At 40.2% G+C, this 22,331-nt stretch overlaps 1 protein-coding gene across 1 annotated transcript in view; it reads right to left on the reverse strand.

Moving 5' to 3' along the window:
- CFAP47 (cilia and flagella associated protein 47) overlaps positions 1–22,331 on the reverse strand; it is a 7,413,452-nt gene that overhangs the window by 6,264,491 nt on the left and 1,126,630 nt on the right. Inside the window, exon 11 of the mRNA XM_044071840.1 lies at positions 1,163–1,346. Coding sequence (XP_043927775.1) covers positions 1,163–1,346 — 184 coding nt within the window. The remainder of the gene's footprint in view (positions 1–1,162; positions 1,347–22,331) is intronic.

The following is a 22,331-nucleotide window of genomic DNA, read 5'->3' on the forward strand; positions in this document are numbered from 1 at the left end:
TCAATAATGTCATAAATAGCTGAGGCTTCAACAATGATATAAAAACACTGTGTCAAGAATTTCATAAAACAGCTTATGAGATGGTTGATTCAGAAACAGAGGGCAGAAGAGTGCTAGAGTGATTAGTGAAACAGCAAAGAAAGCACAAGTATAAAAAGTGGCAAAGGAATAATCAGTACAAAGAGAAATGTGTAACAAAATAGCAAATCAATAAAAGTAAATTCAGCAATTCTATAATGAAAATTGGGCTACAACCTTGGATTTTTTTTTTTTTGCTTAACAAGTGGCAAATTGTCAAAAAATTAAAAGTCAAAGATAACAGGAAAGGAGTTCAAACCCAATGACAACTCAACTCAATGAATTCAACTCACTGGTGATGAAATCGTAGAGCATTGCTTTTCACAAAAAATCATGATCAATGCAGTTTATAATTGCGTGTTAGAACATGCATGATTCCTTTGCATTAGGGATTTTTCATGGTCTTTGTTTTGTGTGACTGGTGAGACGGTATACATGTGGGGGGTGAGGCTTGTCCCCACCTACAAAAAACACTTAGTTTTATTATTTTCTTTGGGGTGAGTTTTAAATGAGTCGATTAGTGTGGGTTGGGTCTTCATCAAGTTGGAACTTGATGATTTATGCTGGAAGCGGAAGTGAAGCAGTGTTTCTGGAGGAGAAGGGTGTGGGGTAACACTTGTTTAGGAACTAAAATTACAATGAGATGTGACTGACTGAAGGCAATTCTTCACTGGCATATGTTTTAAGATCCCATGTCACAGCTGCTGAGCTTCTAGAGCAGTCACATGACAGACAAAGCAATGAGTTATATTGATCAAAAGACAATGCTGTTTAAGTTCTCCTTTCACAAAGTATGGTATGGATCCTGCAAATTCCATCATTCTAACAGCTGGCTTAGACACACACATACACACATGTACATACCAGCACAAAGTACAATGGTATTACAAAATTCCATTATCTATAGTTTCCAAGTGATGACCCTGTTCCAGCCTAACAGCATCAATCAATGGAGAAGATAATTTTAGTTTAAACAACAAAATAGGCCAGCATTCACACATTAGGCAAAAGGGAACTTAATCACATATTAAGTCAGTTTACTATGTCCATATTTTAAATTCTCCCAAGAATGTTATTCACTTACCGGCCTGTCTGATGATGTGATTTCTCTAGCTGCCAATTCACGCGTAGTTAGAAGACGACCTTTGGAAATAAAAAGATTCTTGCCCTCCATTTTCTCCATTTTATTGACTGAAATCACTTGTGGTTTCAGTCCTGCTGCTGGTTTTATACCAATATCTATAGGATTGTTCAGATTTTCAAACTCCCTGAAAAGGCACACAAAATGAAAATGAGAATTTGTCTGATCATTTTTTATGAGAAAGCTGCTAACTAGAAAAAGCATTTGGACCTGTGATTACTTTTCATTTATTATGTCAATGAAAACAGAAACATACTGCAAAATAATCACATTTACTGCATTTTAAGATTCTAAAATAAAAAAAGAAGTTATGTACTCACCATGTCAGTTGTTCATCTTGCCTTCATTCTTACTGATGGGTTCGGAGCCGATCCTCGGCTCTGACTCTCCCAAATGCAAAAGCTCGAGGTCTTCAACCAGCTCTTGGCCTATTCCCTATCACATGATCCACTGGTGCTTCCCTCAGATCTTGTTTGCTGCCAACAATGGTATAAGCCATCTCCCAACATTGCAACAACATAGAATACACTAGTTAAAGGACAGTTACAGCCATGCCTCACCTCAGGTTCTCGATCCTCAAGAAGCCTGAAAGGGGGTTGGAGGGTGGGACGCAAGAATGAAGGGAAGATGAACAACTCACATGGAAAGTTATGGTGAGTACATAACTTCTTTATGTGAAGTTTACTGATGGGATAGTGTCCCAAGCACCATCTTCTTGGGTGGCTCGTGGGAGTATATTCTTCAGAACAGTGGTACCAAAGGAAGCCCTGTTCTTGGAGGCCCTATCCACTCTGTAATGAATGATAAAGGAATGAGGCCTTCACCAAGAAGATGCTGCACAAATTGTATTTATTGCTAATTTGACAGAAAAAGCTGAGGATGTGGAGACAGTTCTAGTTGAGTGGGCTTTTATCTTGTCTTGTAATGGTATATTCACTGAACTATAAATAAAGGCAATACAATCCGATAACCATTTAGATAAAGTGGTTTTTATAACAGGAGCACCCTTCCTGGAGTCTGAGAAGGAAACAAATAGTTCATCCGTTTTCCTGAAATCCTTGGTCCTGTCTAAATAGAAGCAGAGCTGTCGGCGAATGTCAAGCTTGTGCAGCATATACTCTGTCTTACTGCCATACTTGGGGAAGAATACAGACAACTCTATAGACTGACTGAGATTTGTTTCTGAACATACCTTTAGTAAAATGAGGGATTTGTCCAAAGAGACACTCTACCATTATGAAATATCATATAAGGTTTAATAGGCAAGGCCTGTAACTCTGAAACCCTCCGAGCAGAAGTAATAGCTACTAGAAAGATGGTTTTCCGTGTGATATACTTTAGGTCACATGAAGAGGCTGGTTCAAAAGGTGGTAGAATTATTCATGATAGAACAAAATTTAGATTCTGCGGAGAAATAGGGGATTTGATGGGTGGTCTTAAATGTATAGTCCCTTTGAGAAATGCCTTTGAGAGTCTATGTGACATGATATTAGACCCTTCCTCACCAAGATGGAAGTTGAAGAATGCAGCCAATTGAACTCGAATAGTCGAGGCAGCTGCTTCCTTATTGAAAATTGTTGTCAAAAATTCCAAAATAGAAGCTATTGGAGCTAAATAAGGATCAATATGATTTTGTAATGCCTATAGTAAGAATCTTTTCCATTTGCTGAGATATACCCTTCTAGTGGAGGATTTGTGAGAGGATGTCAATATATGCTGCGCTACAGGTGAAAGATTCTGAAGCCTGGCTATGTTTGGAATTAGAGCAGCCAAGCTGTCAATTTGAGAGACTGGAGAGACCCCGATGAGCGAATCAGGAGGTCTGGAACTGGGTCTAGGATCCAATGTTCTTCCAATAGATGAGACCGAAGAAAAGGGAGCCAAATCTGGCGAGGCCAGTAATGGGCTATCAGAATTATGGTCCTTCCCAGAGCACTGGCTTTCTGTAAAACTTTGGGTATCAGAAGTAATGGTGGAAATGCATAAAGGAGACCTGTGGGCTAATTGTGTACAAGTGCATCCCTTGGGGCTTCCCCCGGCGGGGGGGATTAGGGCAAAGTACCTGCTGCACTTCGTGTTTGTGGGTGTGGCAAAGATCGCAGCAAGGCTGACTCCATATGCGGAATATCCCTTCTGCCACTTCGTTCTTTAGGGACCACTCGTGAGGTGATAGAATTGCCCTGCTCAGCTTGTCTGTTATCATACTGGATTTTCCCGGGATGTGCGTTGCTATCAGAAAGAGTGGAGTTTGCCCACTGCCATACTCTCAAAGCCTCTTGACATAGGGGATAAGATTTGGTTCCTCCTTGTTTGTTTATGTACCAGACTACTGACATATTCTCTGTCTGGACTGCAATGGTCCCCAGAGGAAGAGAGTCTTGAAAGGACTGCAATGCTAGAAGTAGCGCTCTCATCTCTAGGACAGTGATATGCAGGTGAGCCTAGTATTCTTTCTATGTGGCTTGGGCTGTTCTCCTTGATAATGCCCCCACAGCCTATTATTTATTAATCAGTTATTGATTGTATCAGTCCATGTGTGTTTAACTCTACCAGTACTGACATCCAGGATCTACTATGTATAATCTAAGCTTCCTTAGAACAATCTATTGTATGTTATATCTCTTTGATTGCATACATTGTATAGACTATTACATGAGAAATCTCTTTGATTGTAAATATACAACTGTATAGAATCTTTCTGTTGTAAACTATGTTCTTGTGGAGCTTTTCTCCCTGGGCCTCCGCTGTAAATGGACCTCATTCCAGTCGGCCTTTCCCGGTAAACAAATGTAAAATAAAATAAATAAATAAATAATACAAAAACTTGGAACAAAACCTAGGATAGTGTTTAAAAAGGACACATCCTTTAAACAATTATTAGAAAGGGGTAACACCCATAGTATGACAAACCCACACAAGAAAACTTGGCACATACAAGTGTGGGAGTTGTTGCCAGTGTAAAACCATACTTGGTAAAGAGCATATGGTCATAGTCAACAGAAAATATGGATGCAACCAATATTTTAATTGCAATTCTTGCAACGTAGTATATGCAGCCTTATGTAACACATGTTCAAGTTTTTACAAAGGGAAGAGTTCAAGGAGACTAAGACAGCGAGTATACGAACATTTTTAGGTTCATAGGTGTGTACTAGGCTAATGGCCCTGGGGTCTTTACAAGCCTATCCATAGGATTACCCTGGCATAGTGCCACCTGACCTTAGTTCCCAGTGCCTCTGTTGAGTAGGGCCACCACTGTTATCCCTGGGGTGAATTTTCTGTTTCCCATCCACTCATCAAGATTTCTCTTGAAGAAAGTCAGCGAGGTGCTCTGCTTGACATGTATGGGACGTCTGTTACATAGCATGGGCAGTCTCTAGGTTATGAACCTGTCCCTCCAGCATGTTCTGTTAATTTTGGTAATGAGCTTGAGGTCTATGGAGTGTGTGGTGCGGAGGGATTGGGATTTCTTTAGATGTAGCATTTCTAACAGAGCTGGGTCAGACAAGGCTTTGTAAGTCAAGCAGAGACAGAGAATAGTTGGAGTTTTTTGAGTCTGTCCATATAGGACAAGTGTTTAAGGCCTAGGATCCTCTTTGTGAGGTACTTTTGCAGCCTCTCCAGTTATTGCAGGTGTCTAGTGAGGTACATGCTAAATGGGGCATTGTACTCGATGACTGGCCTAATGAGGGAAGAGTAGAGGGAGACAATGACCTCTTTCTTCCTGGATGCAAAACCCTTAGTAATGAGATGTGCTACATAGAAGGACTTTCTGACTACAGTGGCAATGTGGTGATCAAAAGAGAGGTTGCTGTCAACCTGTGTTCCCAAATCTCTTATAATGTCTTCTGTGTTCAGTGGTAATTCATGGGAACCGAGTTTTTCCCAAAGTGGATGATAACGCATTTTGTGGCATTGAGCTTAAGGCCATGGTTCTGACACCAGTCGTTGGTCACAGTGACGCCATTCTGTAGGATGTCAACATCACTTAGGGAGTTAATAATAGTTCCCAACTTGCAATCGTTTGCGAACTTTGTCAGTCAAAGTCCCTTTGTGTTGGCTTGGACTTCAGAGAAGTAGATACCAAACAGGAGAGGACCCAGGACCAAACCTTGTGGGATTCTGCTCGTGGACTAATCTGCAGTCTGACTTGGAGTCAGCTACTTTCACACTGTGGGTTCTGTGAGCCAGTTTGCAACCCACCTAGGGATATAGGGGTTGATGCCATGCTTAGTGAGTTTTTCTGCAAAGCTTAGTGAGTTTTTCAGATATAAAGAATAAAAAACTTACCAGTGCATTGTATAGGCATATTAGTACTAACCAGGGATATGATTTTAAGTTTCATGCTTTAAATTATGTTAAATTTGATGAACAAGGTAAAACCACTGCAGTACATTTAAATTATAAGGAAGTTTTATGGCACATTAAGTTAAACGCAACTGTTCAACCAGGATTAAATGAGTGTTGTTCATTAGCTCCCATTTTAAAATTGAAGTATTATGACATATATATGTGTGTGTGTGTGGGGGGGGGGGTCACTTGGGTTAGAATTTGAATTGTAAACCTCTGTGTCTAAGTGTTTAGTCTTTGCTGGTCATGTGATTTTTTGAAATTTTATAACTACCAAGGTGAGACTGACTTAATTATTCTGATGAAGTTCAGTATACACTTGAATGAGAGGGCTTAACGTATTGTTTGTGGTGAATAAACATATTTTCTGTGGAAATGCGCTGTGACTTCGTTCATTGCTTCTTGGCTTGCTGTGGTTACTACACATGAAATCATGTTACTCATTTTACCTATTCTACTGATCCACCCAGGAAAGTTGTTTTGTCAAGTATTGAGAACCTAAATCAAGACAAAAGTGCTCTTGTCTGTGTGTGTGTGTGTGTGTGTGTGTGTGTGTGTGTGTGTGTGTGTGTGTGTGTGTGTGTGTGTCTTACTGCTACAATCCTACTGTCTTAGTGCCTCAACAGACAGCATACACCTTTGGTGTTGGTGTGGGAATAGAATCCATGACCTGTAGTTGGATTATTTTTCCAAAACCAACACTGCAGTGAAATATGGTAGGGGTGCTGAACTCCTGAGTGTGCAATCCTTCTGATGAGAAATAAAATAAAACTCCATTTGTCAGAGTTAGTGCTGAGATCAGTTATAAACATCCCACAACATGAATTAAAAAGAACAGAGGAAGTTCTCAGTTGTCCTGAACAAATTTCCCAAAGTCAGTATGAATATCAGCTTAGGTCTGTCATGAAAAAAGGCCATTGGCCTAGTCACGATGGAACACTGAAATATACAGTTGTTTGTTAGCAGCAACCTTTTCATTAGTTACATATCTCTTTAATGTAGAATTATTCAGATTACTTTTACTTCTGTACAGATTGTGCATATTGAGTGATATTGGTGGATTGTAATGACAATACTAAAATGTGTGCAAGGGGCCTATGATTTGTAATAACCCAAAAGTAAACCTAATCTGCCACTGCCAGATGCATTTCCTTTGAATGTGGGTTTCAATGTTGTTTTAATGAATGTGAGTTTCAAGGGCTGGAAAGTTTTAACACTAAGTCTGTTTTCATTGTGGAACTGTATTGCTTTATTTAACAAATGTCTATCAGTGTTTGTGCTATAAAATTTGAAATAAAAGTTTTAAATGAAATCCAAATAGCTGTAATAATTGTAGAAGTAAAGCAGAAAACAACATGCACACAGAATGTTGAACAGTGTTTTTGGCAATTGGGGAGAAATAGGCAAGTAATAAGACACTGGAATGGCTGCATGGGACTTAGGGTTGCCACCTTTCATTGTGGCTAAAACTGGAGTAAAGCCACACCCCTCATGTCACAAGTAACACCGCCCACCCCACCCCCTCTCCGCCCACATTCAGCCCATTTGATTTTCAGAATTTATCCTTCAGAAAATGTATGGTGATACAAGACCTTATTCTAGCAACTTTCTAAGTTTATTAAGAGCAATATTTAAAATTTATCCCTATGTTTGGGGCTTTGCCCCCCCCCCCCCCCCATTACCTTTGGTTTGTCCAGATTTTTTGTGCCAAGAGGTTGAGAGTTATGCTTTCCACTTTCTTTCTGTCACACACACATGCACAAAACCGAGCTGAAGCAGACAGTAACTGCTCATACTGGTGGATCCAGTCTAACCTGTATTCTCACTCCTTACATACTATACCACAAAATATTTGTTAAGCAGATCTGGCTTCATAAATGAAAGACCGTTCTGGAGTTCACAGTGAAGGACACTGCAAACATAATAGTATTTTGTTTTCCAAACATTATATCCCTTCTTCTGACAAAAGTACGCAGTCAGTACATAAGTGCCCCCCAAATTACTTTTTTTGTAAGTGGCAGTAACCACGACCACGAACGGCGATTAATTTGTATTTTTCAATGGTAAAAGGCCAGAGAGCTGACACAACGCTATATACTGTGCTAATATTAAATAACATTTCACACAGCATTCCTAATTTGAAAAGAGACAAAATGAATCACCTAAGCTACCTACGACAAACTTTAAAGCTAAGTAAAGTTAATTTAAAATGTTGCTAAATGCACGTTATGATAGGCGGTGCCACAGCATCCTTGCAGCTGAATGGTGAAACCTTTCAGCCGTAATTAGCTTGGCTAGCCAATGGAGACGCTTCGTTTCTTTACTACCTCCTGATGACGTATTTAAATTATATGTGTGCGACCATGGCGGCATCATCGAGACTCTTTTTTTTTAGTGGCGTGCCTCTTTTTAAAAACAGTATTAATTATATTAACCGCGGGTTGGACAGCACGTTGGGAAAGGTGTTGTTTTGAGTTTCTTTGGCTTCCGATGTACATAACATTTCTCAGAAACCATCATGCAGCTCACTTCACTTTTCATCTTGACCCAACACCAACAAGGTGAGCAGACCAACGTTAAGAACGTCCTTGTGCTAACTGGGGTAGTTGCAAGAGCTTGTGAAATCTTTACCTTCTGTAGCAACAGTTCATTTCAGGCTGAATAATAAAATAGCAACAAGTGTATTGTAGAACTGTAGTATGCTGAGAAAGTTGAAACGAATAGTCTAATGTGCATGTGATATATATCATGCCTGCAGCTGCACTTTGTTATTCCTTATTCAGTCGTGTGCCTTTCTCCTTAAAATCAAACGGTGGTGGAACCTACAAAGCACAACACAAAACTGGATTTCACGTGTCTGATTTTGAATGAAGTTGGTAACCAGACAATTTGTCAGAAAACCGGACAGCTGGCAACCCTAAGGGACTGCGTGTGCATGCATGTGTGTGTGTGTGTGTGTGTGTGTGTGTGTGTGTGTGTGTGTGTGTGTGTAGGGGGGGTACCAAAATTACATGCATTTTCCATTCACATACAAAAATATGAGGGATGAAATTCAGATAAATGGACTGTCAAGGGATACACAAATCAAAAAAGGTTGGGAAGCACTGATATACAATAATCAGAATGTAGTGATACAAATCACACCATGAACTGCTTCATTTCTTTTAGTAGCAATGAAAAATACCCAACTTCCAAAATTTAATGCCAACTCTCATAATTACTACTACAACTATTAGTCATAATATAATAAGTTAGTAACTCTTAACATATAAACATCTCAACAATGAAACTGAAACAAATAACAGTGCAAGATCAGATAATGTCAGTAAAATTAATAAAAATGAAGAAGACATATTTCAACTAACTACCAAGACATATTCTAAACTCTATCAACAAGCCTCTACTAACAGTAAATAACCATATAAAGCATATAGTATGCAAATTCCAAATGCTACTACAAACTTGCTAATCATTTCTGGCCCAGCAAAATTTCATAGTGGTTGCTAGTAAAAGTATACTATCACCCTCCTTAGTAATCGTAAGTAACAGACTGATGCATGGTCTTTTATATTTAATCCCCCAAACAACTGCAGTGTTTAAACCCATTTGAAAAAAAGTCCTGCAAAACTTCAGACACAATTAGAGCAGTGACACTTTTCTGTAAACCTCTGCACAAAGATAGCTGCCCTAGTCTTAACAATTACTACCAAAAAAGTGTCTCAGGTCACTGAGCCCATCAGCATTGTTTCAGGGTATTCTAATAGTTGTACCACATTATATGAAAATCACATTCAAGTCCTTCATCACTTCCGCCCTCAAATTCTGTAACATACTCCCTACCTAAATTATAGGTTGCTAATCTATTTTCAAAACACATTTAAAAATCATTATGAACATTTAACCTCCTGCATAAATAAATCTTAAAAATCTCATAGGCTGAGATAATCATTACAGGTGCCAAGGACCACAGCATCACACAACAACACCTACACTACAGGTCATAACACCTCAGCTTATTTATTCAGCTTTTGATAGAATGCATTTTAAAAAGGCTTACATCTTACAACCAGTGATTTTAGATTCCTAATTTATTTATCTTATTCTGCTCATATAACCTCCTTTATAAGTTGTACTTTAAGAAGCAGACAATGACAAATTTCTTATGTCTTACATCTTCACTACCTCTTGAATATACACTCTGATTTGCAGAAATGATTAAGCTCTTTATGTATGACCACTACACTGTTTCTGACATTACTTTGTAGTGAACTTTACTTCTTGTAAGTGTAAAGTATAGTTGTGTAAGGAAACTTACCATAATAACAGTACAGGTTTGAATGATTACTGCTACAGCTGCCTAAGCTAAAGGGTGATATATATATATATATATATAGATATATATATATATAGATATATAGATATAAATATAGATATATAGATATAGATAGATTTAGATATACATATATATAGATAGATAGATATATATAACTATAGATATAGATATATATGCAGTCTCCTAGAAAAAACTATTCTACTAAGAACATAACAGTCAACTAGCTTCCAAAGCTTTTAAGGGTTCTTCCATATGCCCAAACAGTTATTCAGCTTCATCTGAGCAGATGTAAAATCGGGTTTTAGGCATCAAACTTCCCAGAACTTTCATGCCAGCTGAGAGAAGGAAGATAAAACTGTGACAAGGACAACACTAGAAAAATAATACTAAATAGCCACCCCATGGGGGAAAAACATACAAAATAAGGGGGATGGAGGGAGGCAGGGAGAGTGACTACTGCAGCAGTGATCATTCAAATATCTACTGTTATGGTAAGCTTACTTAAACAATTGCATTATGTTTTTCATATGGATCATCACTGTGGTAGCCTAAGCTCTATGTGTAAATTACAGTCGCTAGATATGACAGTGAGGAGGAAGGATGAGAGTCCAGGAGCCCCTGGACAATAGTCTTACCACAGCCTGTCCTGGACCTGGAGAAGTAATCTAATTTATAGTGCTTTGTAAAAGTGAGTAGAGTTCAAAGTTGCTGCTTATAGAATACTTCCAAAATCTAAACCTTTTCCAAAAAGCCATATATGAAGTCAAGGCCTGGGTATAATAAGCCTTGACACTGCCCATCATAATTTTGTTGTAGTGGGTATAACAAAAGGTTAAAACATGAGTCAACCATTTGGATATAATCTGTTTTGATGCGGGTCACCCTTTTCACTTACCTTCAAGTTCTTGGCAGTGCCCTGTACTCCCACAGACACCTTAAGTTGACATTTTTCCAGTAAAGCACCACTGAAATTTCACCAATGCCTATTTTCCCACAGGACAACTAGTTTGCAGTGACAAAACTGCCTCCAGAGTTGCAAACCAGATACTCTTGACATTACTTTATACTCTCACTCCAATTGTCTAATCAATAAAATAGGGTCTGTTTTCATGGATATGAACTTTTCCACTATCTGTTACCAGCTTGGTGGATATGGACATCCTGAGGCAATGTCCTACACAATGTAACTGAAGAAAAAAGCTTTCACATAAAAGCACTCCTAATGTCAAAAAGGTCGTCAGCAATACACGCACACTGCACTCATCACACACAATTCAAAGCAGACACATAGATCCATATATGCTGAGACACCTAAATGTAACCTTCCTAAACCCCAAAGACCTTCTAGATGATGTACACCTAACAAACACACTCAGAAACCCTGAAGGCATTCTTTTAAAACAACACTCACATCAGCACATACAGCCACATCCCATGGAGCCTCTACTTCTAAGCCCATAAGGCAAGCCACCATAGAATCTATTCTAGTTATTGGAGGCTCCATGTGGGACACACTGATGTCCCTCTCACCAAGCTGAGTAAGGAGAAAGTCACAGTCAGTTGCTTATCAGGTGTCGGGATCCACCACATTATACATGTACTCAGGTCACTGGACCACAAGTACCAGTATGACTCAGTCATAGTCCATGCGGGTATATATGACTTGAGATGTACCTCCCTAGAGAGAAACATCATGGAGCTCTTGGAATACATGTCCCAGGCTGGTAACAGCCTAGCACTGAGCAACATTTTACCTTCTCCAAGAATGACACCATAATATGAAAAAAAGATGACTGACTTTAATAACTGGCTTAGTTTCTGGTGTCATTCCAAGGAGGTGCAATATATGTTAGCATGTAAAGAGAATGTCAACAGACCACTCTGCTGCACATCCTCAGAAAACAGGTACCAAAAAGGAATTAAGACCCTACAATCCATACTGTCAACTGACTATGATTGATATTGGGGTGTATCAAACACCCCAGTCTTGTGTGAGTAGATCCAGTTTGTGAGGAAGCTTGCCCCTGTCCATTTCTAAAAGACGGGAGAACTATGAATGTATGGGCCAGAAGGGAGTCACCACAATGATTTTGGTGGATTCCTTCTGAATCTTCAGATGCATCTTGGATATTCGTGGAAAAACATGCAGGAACATTCTTGTCTTTGGAAAAGAAAAAGTCTTCCACACCTACTAGCAGGGAGGTCTGGAGCATAATTTTGCCAACAGGTCATTGTGAATGGAAGCAAAGATCTATTTGAAGTATTCCCACAGTTGGATCAAATCTTGGAAGACCCCTTGAATTCAGTTTCCATTCATGAAAATCTGTGTTGCTCCTACTCAGCTTGACTTCCACATAATTTTGCTCTGAAGGAATGTAGGATGCCTGTAGAGTGAGACTCTGCTATGAAGTTATATCCCAAGCTAACATGGCTAGCCTACAAAGGGTGTATGACCTGGTTCCCCCTTGCTTGTTGATGTACCTCATGACTGTGGTATTGTGTGTAATCACTGGAAGAGGTCCTGGGCACCAAGGATGGTTCAGAGAGTTGAGTGCCTTGATCAAGGTAAGCCTCTCCTTGATATTCATGTGCTTGCATCTCTCCTTGGTGTCCCACACCTCTTCCATTTTTATCCCTCCAGAAACTGCACCCAAAACAAAGTCCAAAGTGTCTGTGGTGACTGACTGCATTGGTGCAGGGAGTGAGAAGGGGAGACATAGATTTAAGGATATCTGTTGTCTCCATCTCCACTAACGGATTTCACTTCAGACAAACTTCAACACAGGGATCAAAAAAGATAAAGGGTGTTGATCTTGGAACCAAAGAGATTTCAGATACCACTGTATCCTTCTCATGTGAAATCTTGCCAGTGGTAATGACTGCCGTCTGAGTGGAAAACCTTAGACACAGATCCAGATAAAGATCTATTTCTTTTTTTCCTGTGGAAAACAAGCTCTTTGAAGTGAGGCATCTAGATGGCATCCCAGGAGCACAATCTGGTGTTCGGTAGTCAACAAAGACTTTTGAATGAGATCTCTCACCCAACAGAGAGATTCATGGCAACTTGATAAAAGACTCTGCAAAGATAAGCAGGTCATTTAAATATGGAAAATGTGGATACCTTGTAACCTGCAATGAGATATAATTGGAGCTAGAAACTTTGTAAACACTCTTGGTGCAGTGGATAGTCCAAAGGATGAGGGAGAGAACTGATAAGGTTTTGTGTGTCCTCATCATATTAACAGACATCTTAAGTCTGGATGAATAGGGATGCGATCATAAGCCTCTTTTAAGTCTAGTATTAGCAGGAAACCTGAAAGAGGAAAAACAGGTAATAGGTTGTGAAGTGACAACATGAATTTGGGAACAAGCTTAGAAAAGAAAGATCCTGAACTGGTCTCCAAGCATTTTCTTTCTTTGGCACTAGGAACATCCTTGTAAAAAAACCTTCCCTACTTGGGAAGGAAAATCTGGTTCTATTACTCCTTGTGGCAGTGTGTGATTAAGAACAGGTAGAAACAAAAGAGTCTGATGTACAGGATGAGGAATGACCCTTGGAAAGGAGGGATTTCCTCCCTCTGCCATCTGTAACCTTGATGAATGATTTTTAGAACCCATTTGCCTGAAATAATCTGTTGCCAAAGAGAAAAAATGGAGATTCGGACTTTTTGGAAGAGGAAAAGGGGCCAGGATGGGTGAAGGTCACAAAATCTACAATCATTCAGATTTGGACTGTTCTTTGACTTGGGAGGTTTAAGACTTCTTTCTGAAATCTCCTTGCCATTTTTTATTAAATGTCTTTTATTGGAATTCTTTTGAGACTGTTTATTCTGTTTTTTTTTTTTTTTTTTGCCAAAATTGGATGAGGAAAAGAAAATCTCTTGGACAATTTAGAAATAGGGGGCTAAGAAATCTTAGAAATTCCTTGGTTCAGCTTGCCTCTTTCATCACACTTTCTGAACACAACTCCAGCAGAGGGTCCAATCACTAAATATCTATCCAAAGGGAGAATTTACAGTCTCATTTTTACATCAGGGAGGGTCTGAGAATGCAGTCAAGCAAATCTCCTTAAAACAGTATTAGTGGCCACAGCCCTGGACGCAGTATCAACACAGTCATACACTCACAACACACAATGAGTAGTGACCTGTGGAATAGATTACACTAAGTTATTTAAAACAGATTTCCTTCACAAGAAAACTGTAAATAAAACATTCATCATACTGTCACAATTTGTCAGAACTTTAGCATATCAGCCTGACAATTTAAAATTCTGAAAATCAAAGTTTCAGAAGTATACAGTTTTACCCCATACCTATCCATAATATCCCCATCATTCCTAGAAATAGTAGGATTGGAATTAACTAACTGCTTAGTAGCAGTGGAATCAACTAAGGTTTAGCTGCTGGGTCAGGTTTGGAAATAGTGTATACAAACTTAAAAGACTGAGGAACTTTAGACTTCCTATCTGCCTTTTTAGGGATAGCTGGATGACTATCAAGAACATTGCAGGCAGTAAGACACACATTCTCTAAAGCAGACAGGACAGGAGGAAAGGGTGTAAGGTGTGGAAAATCATTCTGTAAACTCATAGTATCTTTTGAGGGACTGAGAAACTTCAGTGTTCTCCCAATGAAAACACTGCGACATTCTAACAACAGTCTCAGAGAAAGAGCAACTCCCACAGGGAGAATAAGAAAATGAGCTCTCCTCTGAGTCTGAATCAGAAATCTGATGAGAAAACCTGAATCCATCCCTGCATCTTATTGCTCAGATTCATAATCTTCAATCTCTTTAGGAAAATAGAAATTGCTCTTTCTTTTACCAGAAACTACTTTACAAGAAGGATCAATAGTCTGAATTAAACCCAGAGCCTTTCCTAGTAAACTTCTCCTAGCCAAAGAAAGTTGAGGAGGGTAGATACATGCTTGCTCTGCTGTTTATTTTTGACAGTAAAAATGGGATCAATCGTGCTACTAATAGCAGCAGCTACCTCCCCAAGGATTGGCAAAGCATTCTGACACAACAGGGTAACTTTCCCTCTCCCAGGAACAACAAGAGTGGCTCTCCCTTGCCCAATGAGGGGACTCCAACAGCCACAGAGTATGTGGCTAAACCCCATTCCATAGTGGCTGTAGGTGCTACACCATAGAAATCTGGGGTAAAAGATGGATGGTCTGAGGTACAACAAATGGCCACAGCTGAGTCTTTCATCTGTGACTGAAGAAAAATGCTAGCCTGCCATGGTAGCAAAGGCTGCTTGCTTAACTTTTTCATTTTGCCGCTGGAAGAATGACCGACCATGGGACGAATAGTCTGTTCCATGGTCAAGCCAAAAAAGTGACTCATTCCCTGGGAAGAGAAATAGCAAATGCCAATAAAACTACCATCCCATAAATAAATACTTTTTGACAGAAAAACATTAAAAAGCACTGTAAAACACTGTGGCAGCCCCACAATAGAAAAATAAACAAAATTTATGCATGGGAAATATGTTTTCAGTTAGTTTGTTACTTTAAAACTGAAAATATGGAACTTTACAGTGTTGAGACAGTCTGTTAAACACTTCTATCTTTAAAATAACTTTCCTGAAAAGGAAAGTAATAAAGTATTAACACAATTTAGAAATATGGACATTTTTCCCTAAAAGGAACTTCTCTGCCCTGTAAAAAAAAGCACAAGCTGACCATTCATTCTCAAAGGCCTCAGAATAGCATACTTTTGGGTGGCAGTAAAGCTCAGAAGGGCTTCACACCCAAACTTATCTTTTAGTCAGCTCAAGTCACTTGACAGTTTTGAGTGCATGGAAGGTGTCCTGAAACTTTGGAAGCTGGTCAGCTTTTATATCCTTGTTTGGATATAACCCATATAGCTAAGGCCACTGCATCAGTGATCAATCTGAAGAACAACCCCAAGTCAGCCCGATAAACAAGTTCATATGGAGCAAGAGCTGTTTTTTGCTAGCACAAAAGTAAGATCTCAAGGAGGAGCCACCCATTTTATAGAAGGATTTGTATGTATAATCCCTTAAAAAAAAAAAAAAAACATTTTCACACGAGACCGCATTGAAGGCGGGGGATCCATGGGCAGACATGCTGAAATGTCTCACAAATTAACCTTGTTTGACAAGCAAGATAGGCCACAGAATAGTAACTCTCACAAATATTGTAGAACCAGAGAAACTATACTGCTCAATATCTGAGTTGTTTGCCTTCTGCTACATACCTACAATCAACTGCATTACTAGCTGAGTTAAGTACAAACTTGCAGTGTTAAAGGTTGTACTGCATTTTATTTTTCTATTTGTTTCATTGAATATTGTGTCTGTGTCTCTCTGTAGTTGTTTCTTTTTCTAGTTAATTGTTTTATAGAATACTGCAGTCTCTCTCTCTCTCATTGCTTCTGCAGTTAGTGGGGGCTATTGTGTCTGTGTCTCTCTGTAGTTATTTATTTTTCTATTTAATTGTTTCATAGAATACTGTGGTCTCTCTCTGTCTCTGCAGTTACTGGGGGCTATTGTGTTTCACTTCATTGATATTCAGTGTTAAACTCTTAGCCTAGAGGGTTTACCTGTATTTATAAGTGTTAGTCACATATCTTTGAATTTATTACTACTCAATATTGGAGTTGTTTGACTTCTGCTACATACCTACAATCAACTGCATTACTAGCTAAGTACAAACTTGCAGTGTTAAAGATTGTACTGCATTTCATTTTTCTATTTGTTTCATTGAATACTGTGTCCATGTCTCCCTGTCATTATTTATTTTCTGTTTAATTGTTTCATAGAATACTGTGGTCTCTCTCTGTCTCTGCAGTTACTGGGGGCTATTGTGTTTCACTTCATTGATATTCAGTGTTAAACTCTTTACCTAGAGGGTTTCTCTGTATTTATAAGTGTTAATAACATATCTTTGAATTTATTACTGCTCAATATGAGTTGTTTGGCTTCTGCTACATACCTATAATCAACTGCATTACTAGCCGAGTTAAGTACAAACTAGTAGTGTTAAAGATTGTACTGCATTTCACTTTTAGGTCTATTTAATTGTTTCATTGAATATTGTGTCTGTGTCTTTCTGTTATTATTTAATTTTCTATTTAATTGTGTCTTTCTGTGTTGGAAGGAAGCCTTCTAGCTTCTCAGTGGGAATGGTAAGCACTAGGTAGCCTATCTACCACAAGAGCGGTTTCTGGCCCAGAAATTGTGGTTTATTGGCTGTTTGGGCATTTTTTCCATCTCTTTCAACTTCCTAGTTTAAAAGACTATGTTTGCGCTTGTTTCCCACCTTTCCTGTAACTGGTCTTGTCCAGATACAGATTTGATGCATCCAGGACTGTTTGTAAGCTTCTGAGCCCCCCAAGCCTTTCTGTGTTGGAGGGAAGCCTTCTAGCTTCTCAGTGGGAGTGGTAAGCACTAGGTAGCCTATCTACCACAAGAGTGGTTTCTGGCCCAAAAACTGTAGTTTATTGGCCGTTTGGCAGTTCCATCTCTTTCAGTTTTCTGGTTTAAAAGCCCGGGTTTGCGTTTGTTTCCCACCTTTCCTGCAAGTAGTCTAGTCCAGATACAGATTTGCTGTATCGAGGATTGTTTGTAAGCCTCTGAGCCCCCCAAGCCTTTCTGTGTTGGAGGGAAGCCTTCTAGCTTATCAGTGGGAGTGGTAAGCACTAGGTAGCCTATCTACCACAAGAGTGGTTTCTGGCCCAGAAATTGGGCCATTTGGCAGTTTTTCCATCTCTTTCAACTTAATGGTTTAAAAGCCAGTGTTTGTACTTGTCTTCCATCTTTCCTGTAACAAGTCTAGTCCAGGTACAGATTTGCTATATCCAGGACAGTTTGTAAGCTTCTGAGCCCCCCCTCCAAGCTTTTCTGTGTTGGAGGGAAGCCTTCTAGCTTATCAGTGGGAGTGGTAAGCACTAGTAAGCCTATTTACCACAAGAGTGGTTTCTGGTCCAGAAATTGTAGTTTATTGGCTATTTGGGCAGTTTTTCCATCTCTTTCAACCTTTTGGATTAAAAACCCATGTTTGTGCTTGTTTTTTACCTTTCCTGTAACTAGTCTAGTCCAGATAGAGATTTGCTGCATCCAAGACTGCGTGTAAGCTTCTGAGACCCCCACCCAAGCCTTACTGTGTTGGAGGGAAGCCTTCTGGTCCAGAAATTGTAGTTTATTTGCCATTTGGGCAGTTTTTCCATTTCTTTCAACTTTCTGGTTTAAAAGCCCAAGTTTGTACTTGTTTCCTACCTTTCCTGTAACTAGTGTAGTCCAGATACAGATTTGCTGTATCCAGGACTGCATGTAAGCTTCTGAGCCCCCCAAGCCTTTCTGTGTTTGAGGGAAGCATTCTAGCTTATCAGTGGGAGTGATAAGCACTAGGTAGCCTATCTACCACAAGATTCAGGTACAGATTCTTAGTTCTAGCACTTGAATGTGCTTATTTGTGCTCAGAACTTGTTTTTAGCACTAAATAAGCTACAAATTACTACAGCACTCAACCTTCCTCTTTACCTAGAGGAAAATAGATTTTGTACTTACTTTCCTCACTTGCTTAGAGAAAAACAGCTCTTATACTCACTTTCCTTACTTGTCTAGAGGAAAGTAGTTTTTTATTCAGGCATGTCCAAGGGTCAGCTCCCGGTGTTCTCTCCTGTCTATCTGATGAATCTGGGCATCTTGGGGCAATGTAGCAATTGCCTCATGTACACAGACAACCCTCTCCTCCTATCACCCAAGACCACAACCTGGGAGAAATACACTTACCTAGCCAAACTGAAGGTAAACCTATCTCCAACCAAGACTGAACTTGACAGTCAAGAAGAAAAGGTAAACACTTGCACCACACCACACTCATCACACAGTCCCACTAAACCTACATGACCAAAATCCATATACAGAACCACAAAAACATTCGCGGAGGCTCTTAATAATAATCTGCTCAAGCAACAGAGACCTTCAAAGCAGAAACGCAAGCAATCTCTACCCCCCCCCAATACAACCCACATGACACATAGCCCACAGACTCAGTGTGCCACTCAACCACAGCCCATAAGGCAAAACAACATACCCAACATACTAGTCATAGGTGACTCTATAGTCAGGCACACTGATGTCCCATTCACCAGGCTAAACAAGGAAAAGTTTATGGTCAGCTGCCTGTCAGGTGCCAGGATCCACCATATAACCCACAAACTCAGGTCACTCCACAAGTACAAATATAACTCTGTCATTGTCCATGTTGGTATGAATGACCTGAGACGTACTTCTCTGGACTAAATGAAAAGAGACATGGAAGAGCTCTCCGATGTTCTAGCCCAGGCAGGTATGACCCTAGCCTTGAGCAGCATCCTGCCATCGGCCAGAATGATACCGCAGTACAAGGATAAAATGATTGACTTCAACAACTGGTTAAGCTTCTGGTCTCATTCTAAGGGGATCCAGTATCTAGCTGCCTGGGATGACATGGTCGACAGATCATAATGCTTTGCCAGAGATGGCCTGCACCTGTCACCCCTGGGATTCCAGATACTGGCTAAGGTTCTTGCTACCCCTATGGTACCTTTTTTAGGCAAGGTTCAAATGACAACTTCACCACCGTAACAGGAACAGGCAAGCAAAAACTGAGGGTAATGCTACTCGATGCTATAAGTTAAATCTTAAAATGCACTCCCTCAAGGCACTCCTTAAAATGGAGAACATTGACATCTGTGCAGTGACGGAGACCTGGTTCAAGACTCCAGAGAGCACCCCTGCATTACCAGGCTATAACTCATACCACACTTTCTGGTTACCTAACCTGGACCGGAACACCAAAGGCAGAGGTGTGTCCATATTCATTAAAGATATCCACACCTCCAGGCTAGTTGCGCTGCATAATGCACCCGAGGTTATCCAAGTGCAACTAACTCTGGGCAAAACTGCAATTCAAATTGTAGCTTGCTACAGATCCCCCACCATGCCCCAGGATTCCCACTCCTCTTTTCTTGATATACTGGAAAATATTAGGGTTCAAAGAAACACCCTAATAATGGGTGATTTCAATTACCCCATCATTAATTGGGAAAACTACTCATGTACCAACTCCTTCGCTCAACGCTTTCTGGAATACATAAATTCCAGTGCCCTGGATCAACTTATCCACACCCTCACTAGGGGCAACAATATCCTAGACTTAGTCATTACCGACATGAATGACCGGTGTTCCACACCTGAAGTCAACTCCTCATTGGTCAGATCACACCATAAACTAATAACCACAGATATCCACATCTCGCCCACACTCCCCATTAAGGAAATCACGGTAAACAATTACTCCAATGCCAGCTTCATGCTTCTTAAGAAAGAAGTGGTGAACTTCATGACACCCATGCAGATGGACGATATAGTTATGACTGTTGATTCCTACACAGATGCACTCTATAAGCACTTGCATGACTGCATAGATTGTGCTATCCCAAACAGAACCAAGACGCTATCTTCCAAAAACAGGAAGCCAATCTGGTGGTCTCCTGCCATAAACAAACTCTACAACAGAAGGAAGAAACTGTTGCAAAAGAGAGTAAAATCCCATGAGTGGAGGATTTCCCTGGTCAGCCTCAGTAAGAAGCTGAGATCCCTTATAAGATCCTCCAAAGCTAGCTACGAAAACAAAATCACCACTGATTCTAGGGACAACCACAAAGCATTCTATGGCTATGTCAAGAATCTCAATGGCAACACCCAGATCTGCTCTGAGTTACAGCACAAGGGCATGAAAATTACAGAACCAACTGATATTGCCAACGTTCTGGCAGATAGGTTCAGTGCTAACTTCACACCCCTCTCACACCCTAAAGAGCCTATATCTATACAGGAAGAATGCAGAGTCCCTGTAATCACAACTATGCAGGTAGTCTAAACCTCAAAATTAATTTCCTCGAGGCACTCCTTAAAATGGACAATATCGACATCTGTGCAGTGACAGAGACATGGTTCAAGGCTCCAGAGAGCACCTCTGCATTACCAGGCTATAATTCATACCACACCTTTCGGCCACCTAATCTGGACCGAAACACTAAAGGTGGAGGCGTGTCCATATTCATTAAGGATATCCAAACCTCCAGGCTAGTTGCTCAGCATAATGCATCCAAGATTATCCAAGTGCAACTAACTCTGGGTAAGACCGCAATCCAAACTGTAACTTGCTAGAGATCCCCCACCATGCCCCATGATTCCCACTCCTCATTTCTTGATACCCTGGAAAATATTAGGGTAAAACTCAACACCCTAATAATGGGCAATTTCAATTACCCCACCATTAACTGGGAAAACTACTCATGTACCAACTCTTTTGCTCAACATTTTCTGGAATTCATAAATTCCAATGCCTTGGATCAACTTATCCACACCCCCACCAGAACAGCAATATCCTAGACCGTGTCATTACCAACATGGGCGAATGGTGTTCCACACCAGAGGTGAATTCCTCATTGGTCAGATCCGACCACAAGCTAATCAGCCAAGACACCCACATCCCGCTTCCATCCCCCATTAGGGAAACCACCGTAAAAAGTTTCTCCAAAGCCAACTTCATGCTTCTTAAGACAGAAGTGGCAAAATTCACGACACCCATGCAGATGGACAATAAAGGTACAACTGCTGAATCCTACATAAAATGCACTTTATAAGCACTTGCATGAGTGCATGGATTGTGCTATCCCTAACAGAACCAAGATGCTATCCTCAAAAAAAAGGAAGCCAATCTGGTGGTCCCCTACCATAAACAAACTCTACAACAGAAGAAAGAAACTGTTGCAAAAAAAGAGTAAAATCCCATGACTGGAAGAGTTCCCTGGTCAGCCTTAGTAAGAAGCTGAAATCCCTGATAAAGTCCTCCAAAGCTAGTTATGAAAACAAAATCACCACTGATTCTAAAGACAACCACAAAGCATTCTATAGCTATGTCAAGAATCTCAATGGCAATACTCAGATCTGCTCTGAGTTACAGCACAATGGCACTAAATATACAGAACCAACTGATATTGCCAACATCCTGGCAGATAGGTTCAGTGCTAAATTTAACCCCCCCAACCCCCACCCCCTAAAGGGCCCATCTGTATACCGGAAGAATGCAAAGCTCCTGTAAGTACGGCTGCACAGGTAAAAACCACACTTGCCAAAGCCAATAACACAGCATCCATGGGACCTGACAACATCCCAGGCTGTACAGAATGAAATGGCACCCCACCTAAGCACCATGTTCAATCATAGCCTCACCTCAAGCTTTGTGCCCACTGAATGGCACACAATGATGGTTATTCCACTCCACAAAGGGGGAGCCACCACAGAACCCGGGAACTACCGTCCCATTAGCATAATGAGCCTGGTCTGCAAGGCCATGGAATGTATTATCATGAAATTTATAAACAAAGACATTGGTAATCTCCAAACTC

Source organism: Protopterus annectens, chromosome 5.part0, assembly GCF_019279795.1.
Source record: "Protopterus annectens isolate FY-2018-M chromosome 5.part0, PAN1.0, whole genome shotgun sequence".
NCBI lineage: Eukaryota > Metazoa > Chordata > Ceratodontiformes > Protopteridae > Protopterus > Protopterus annectens.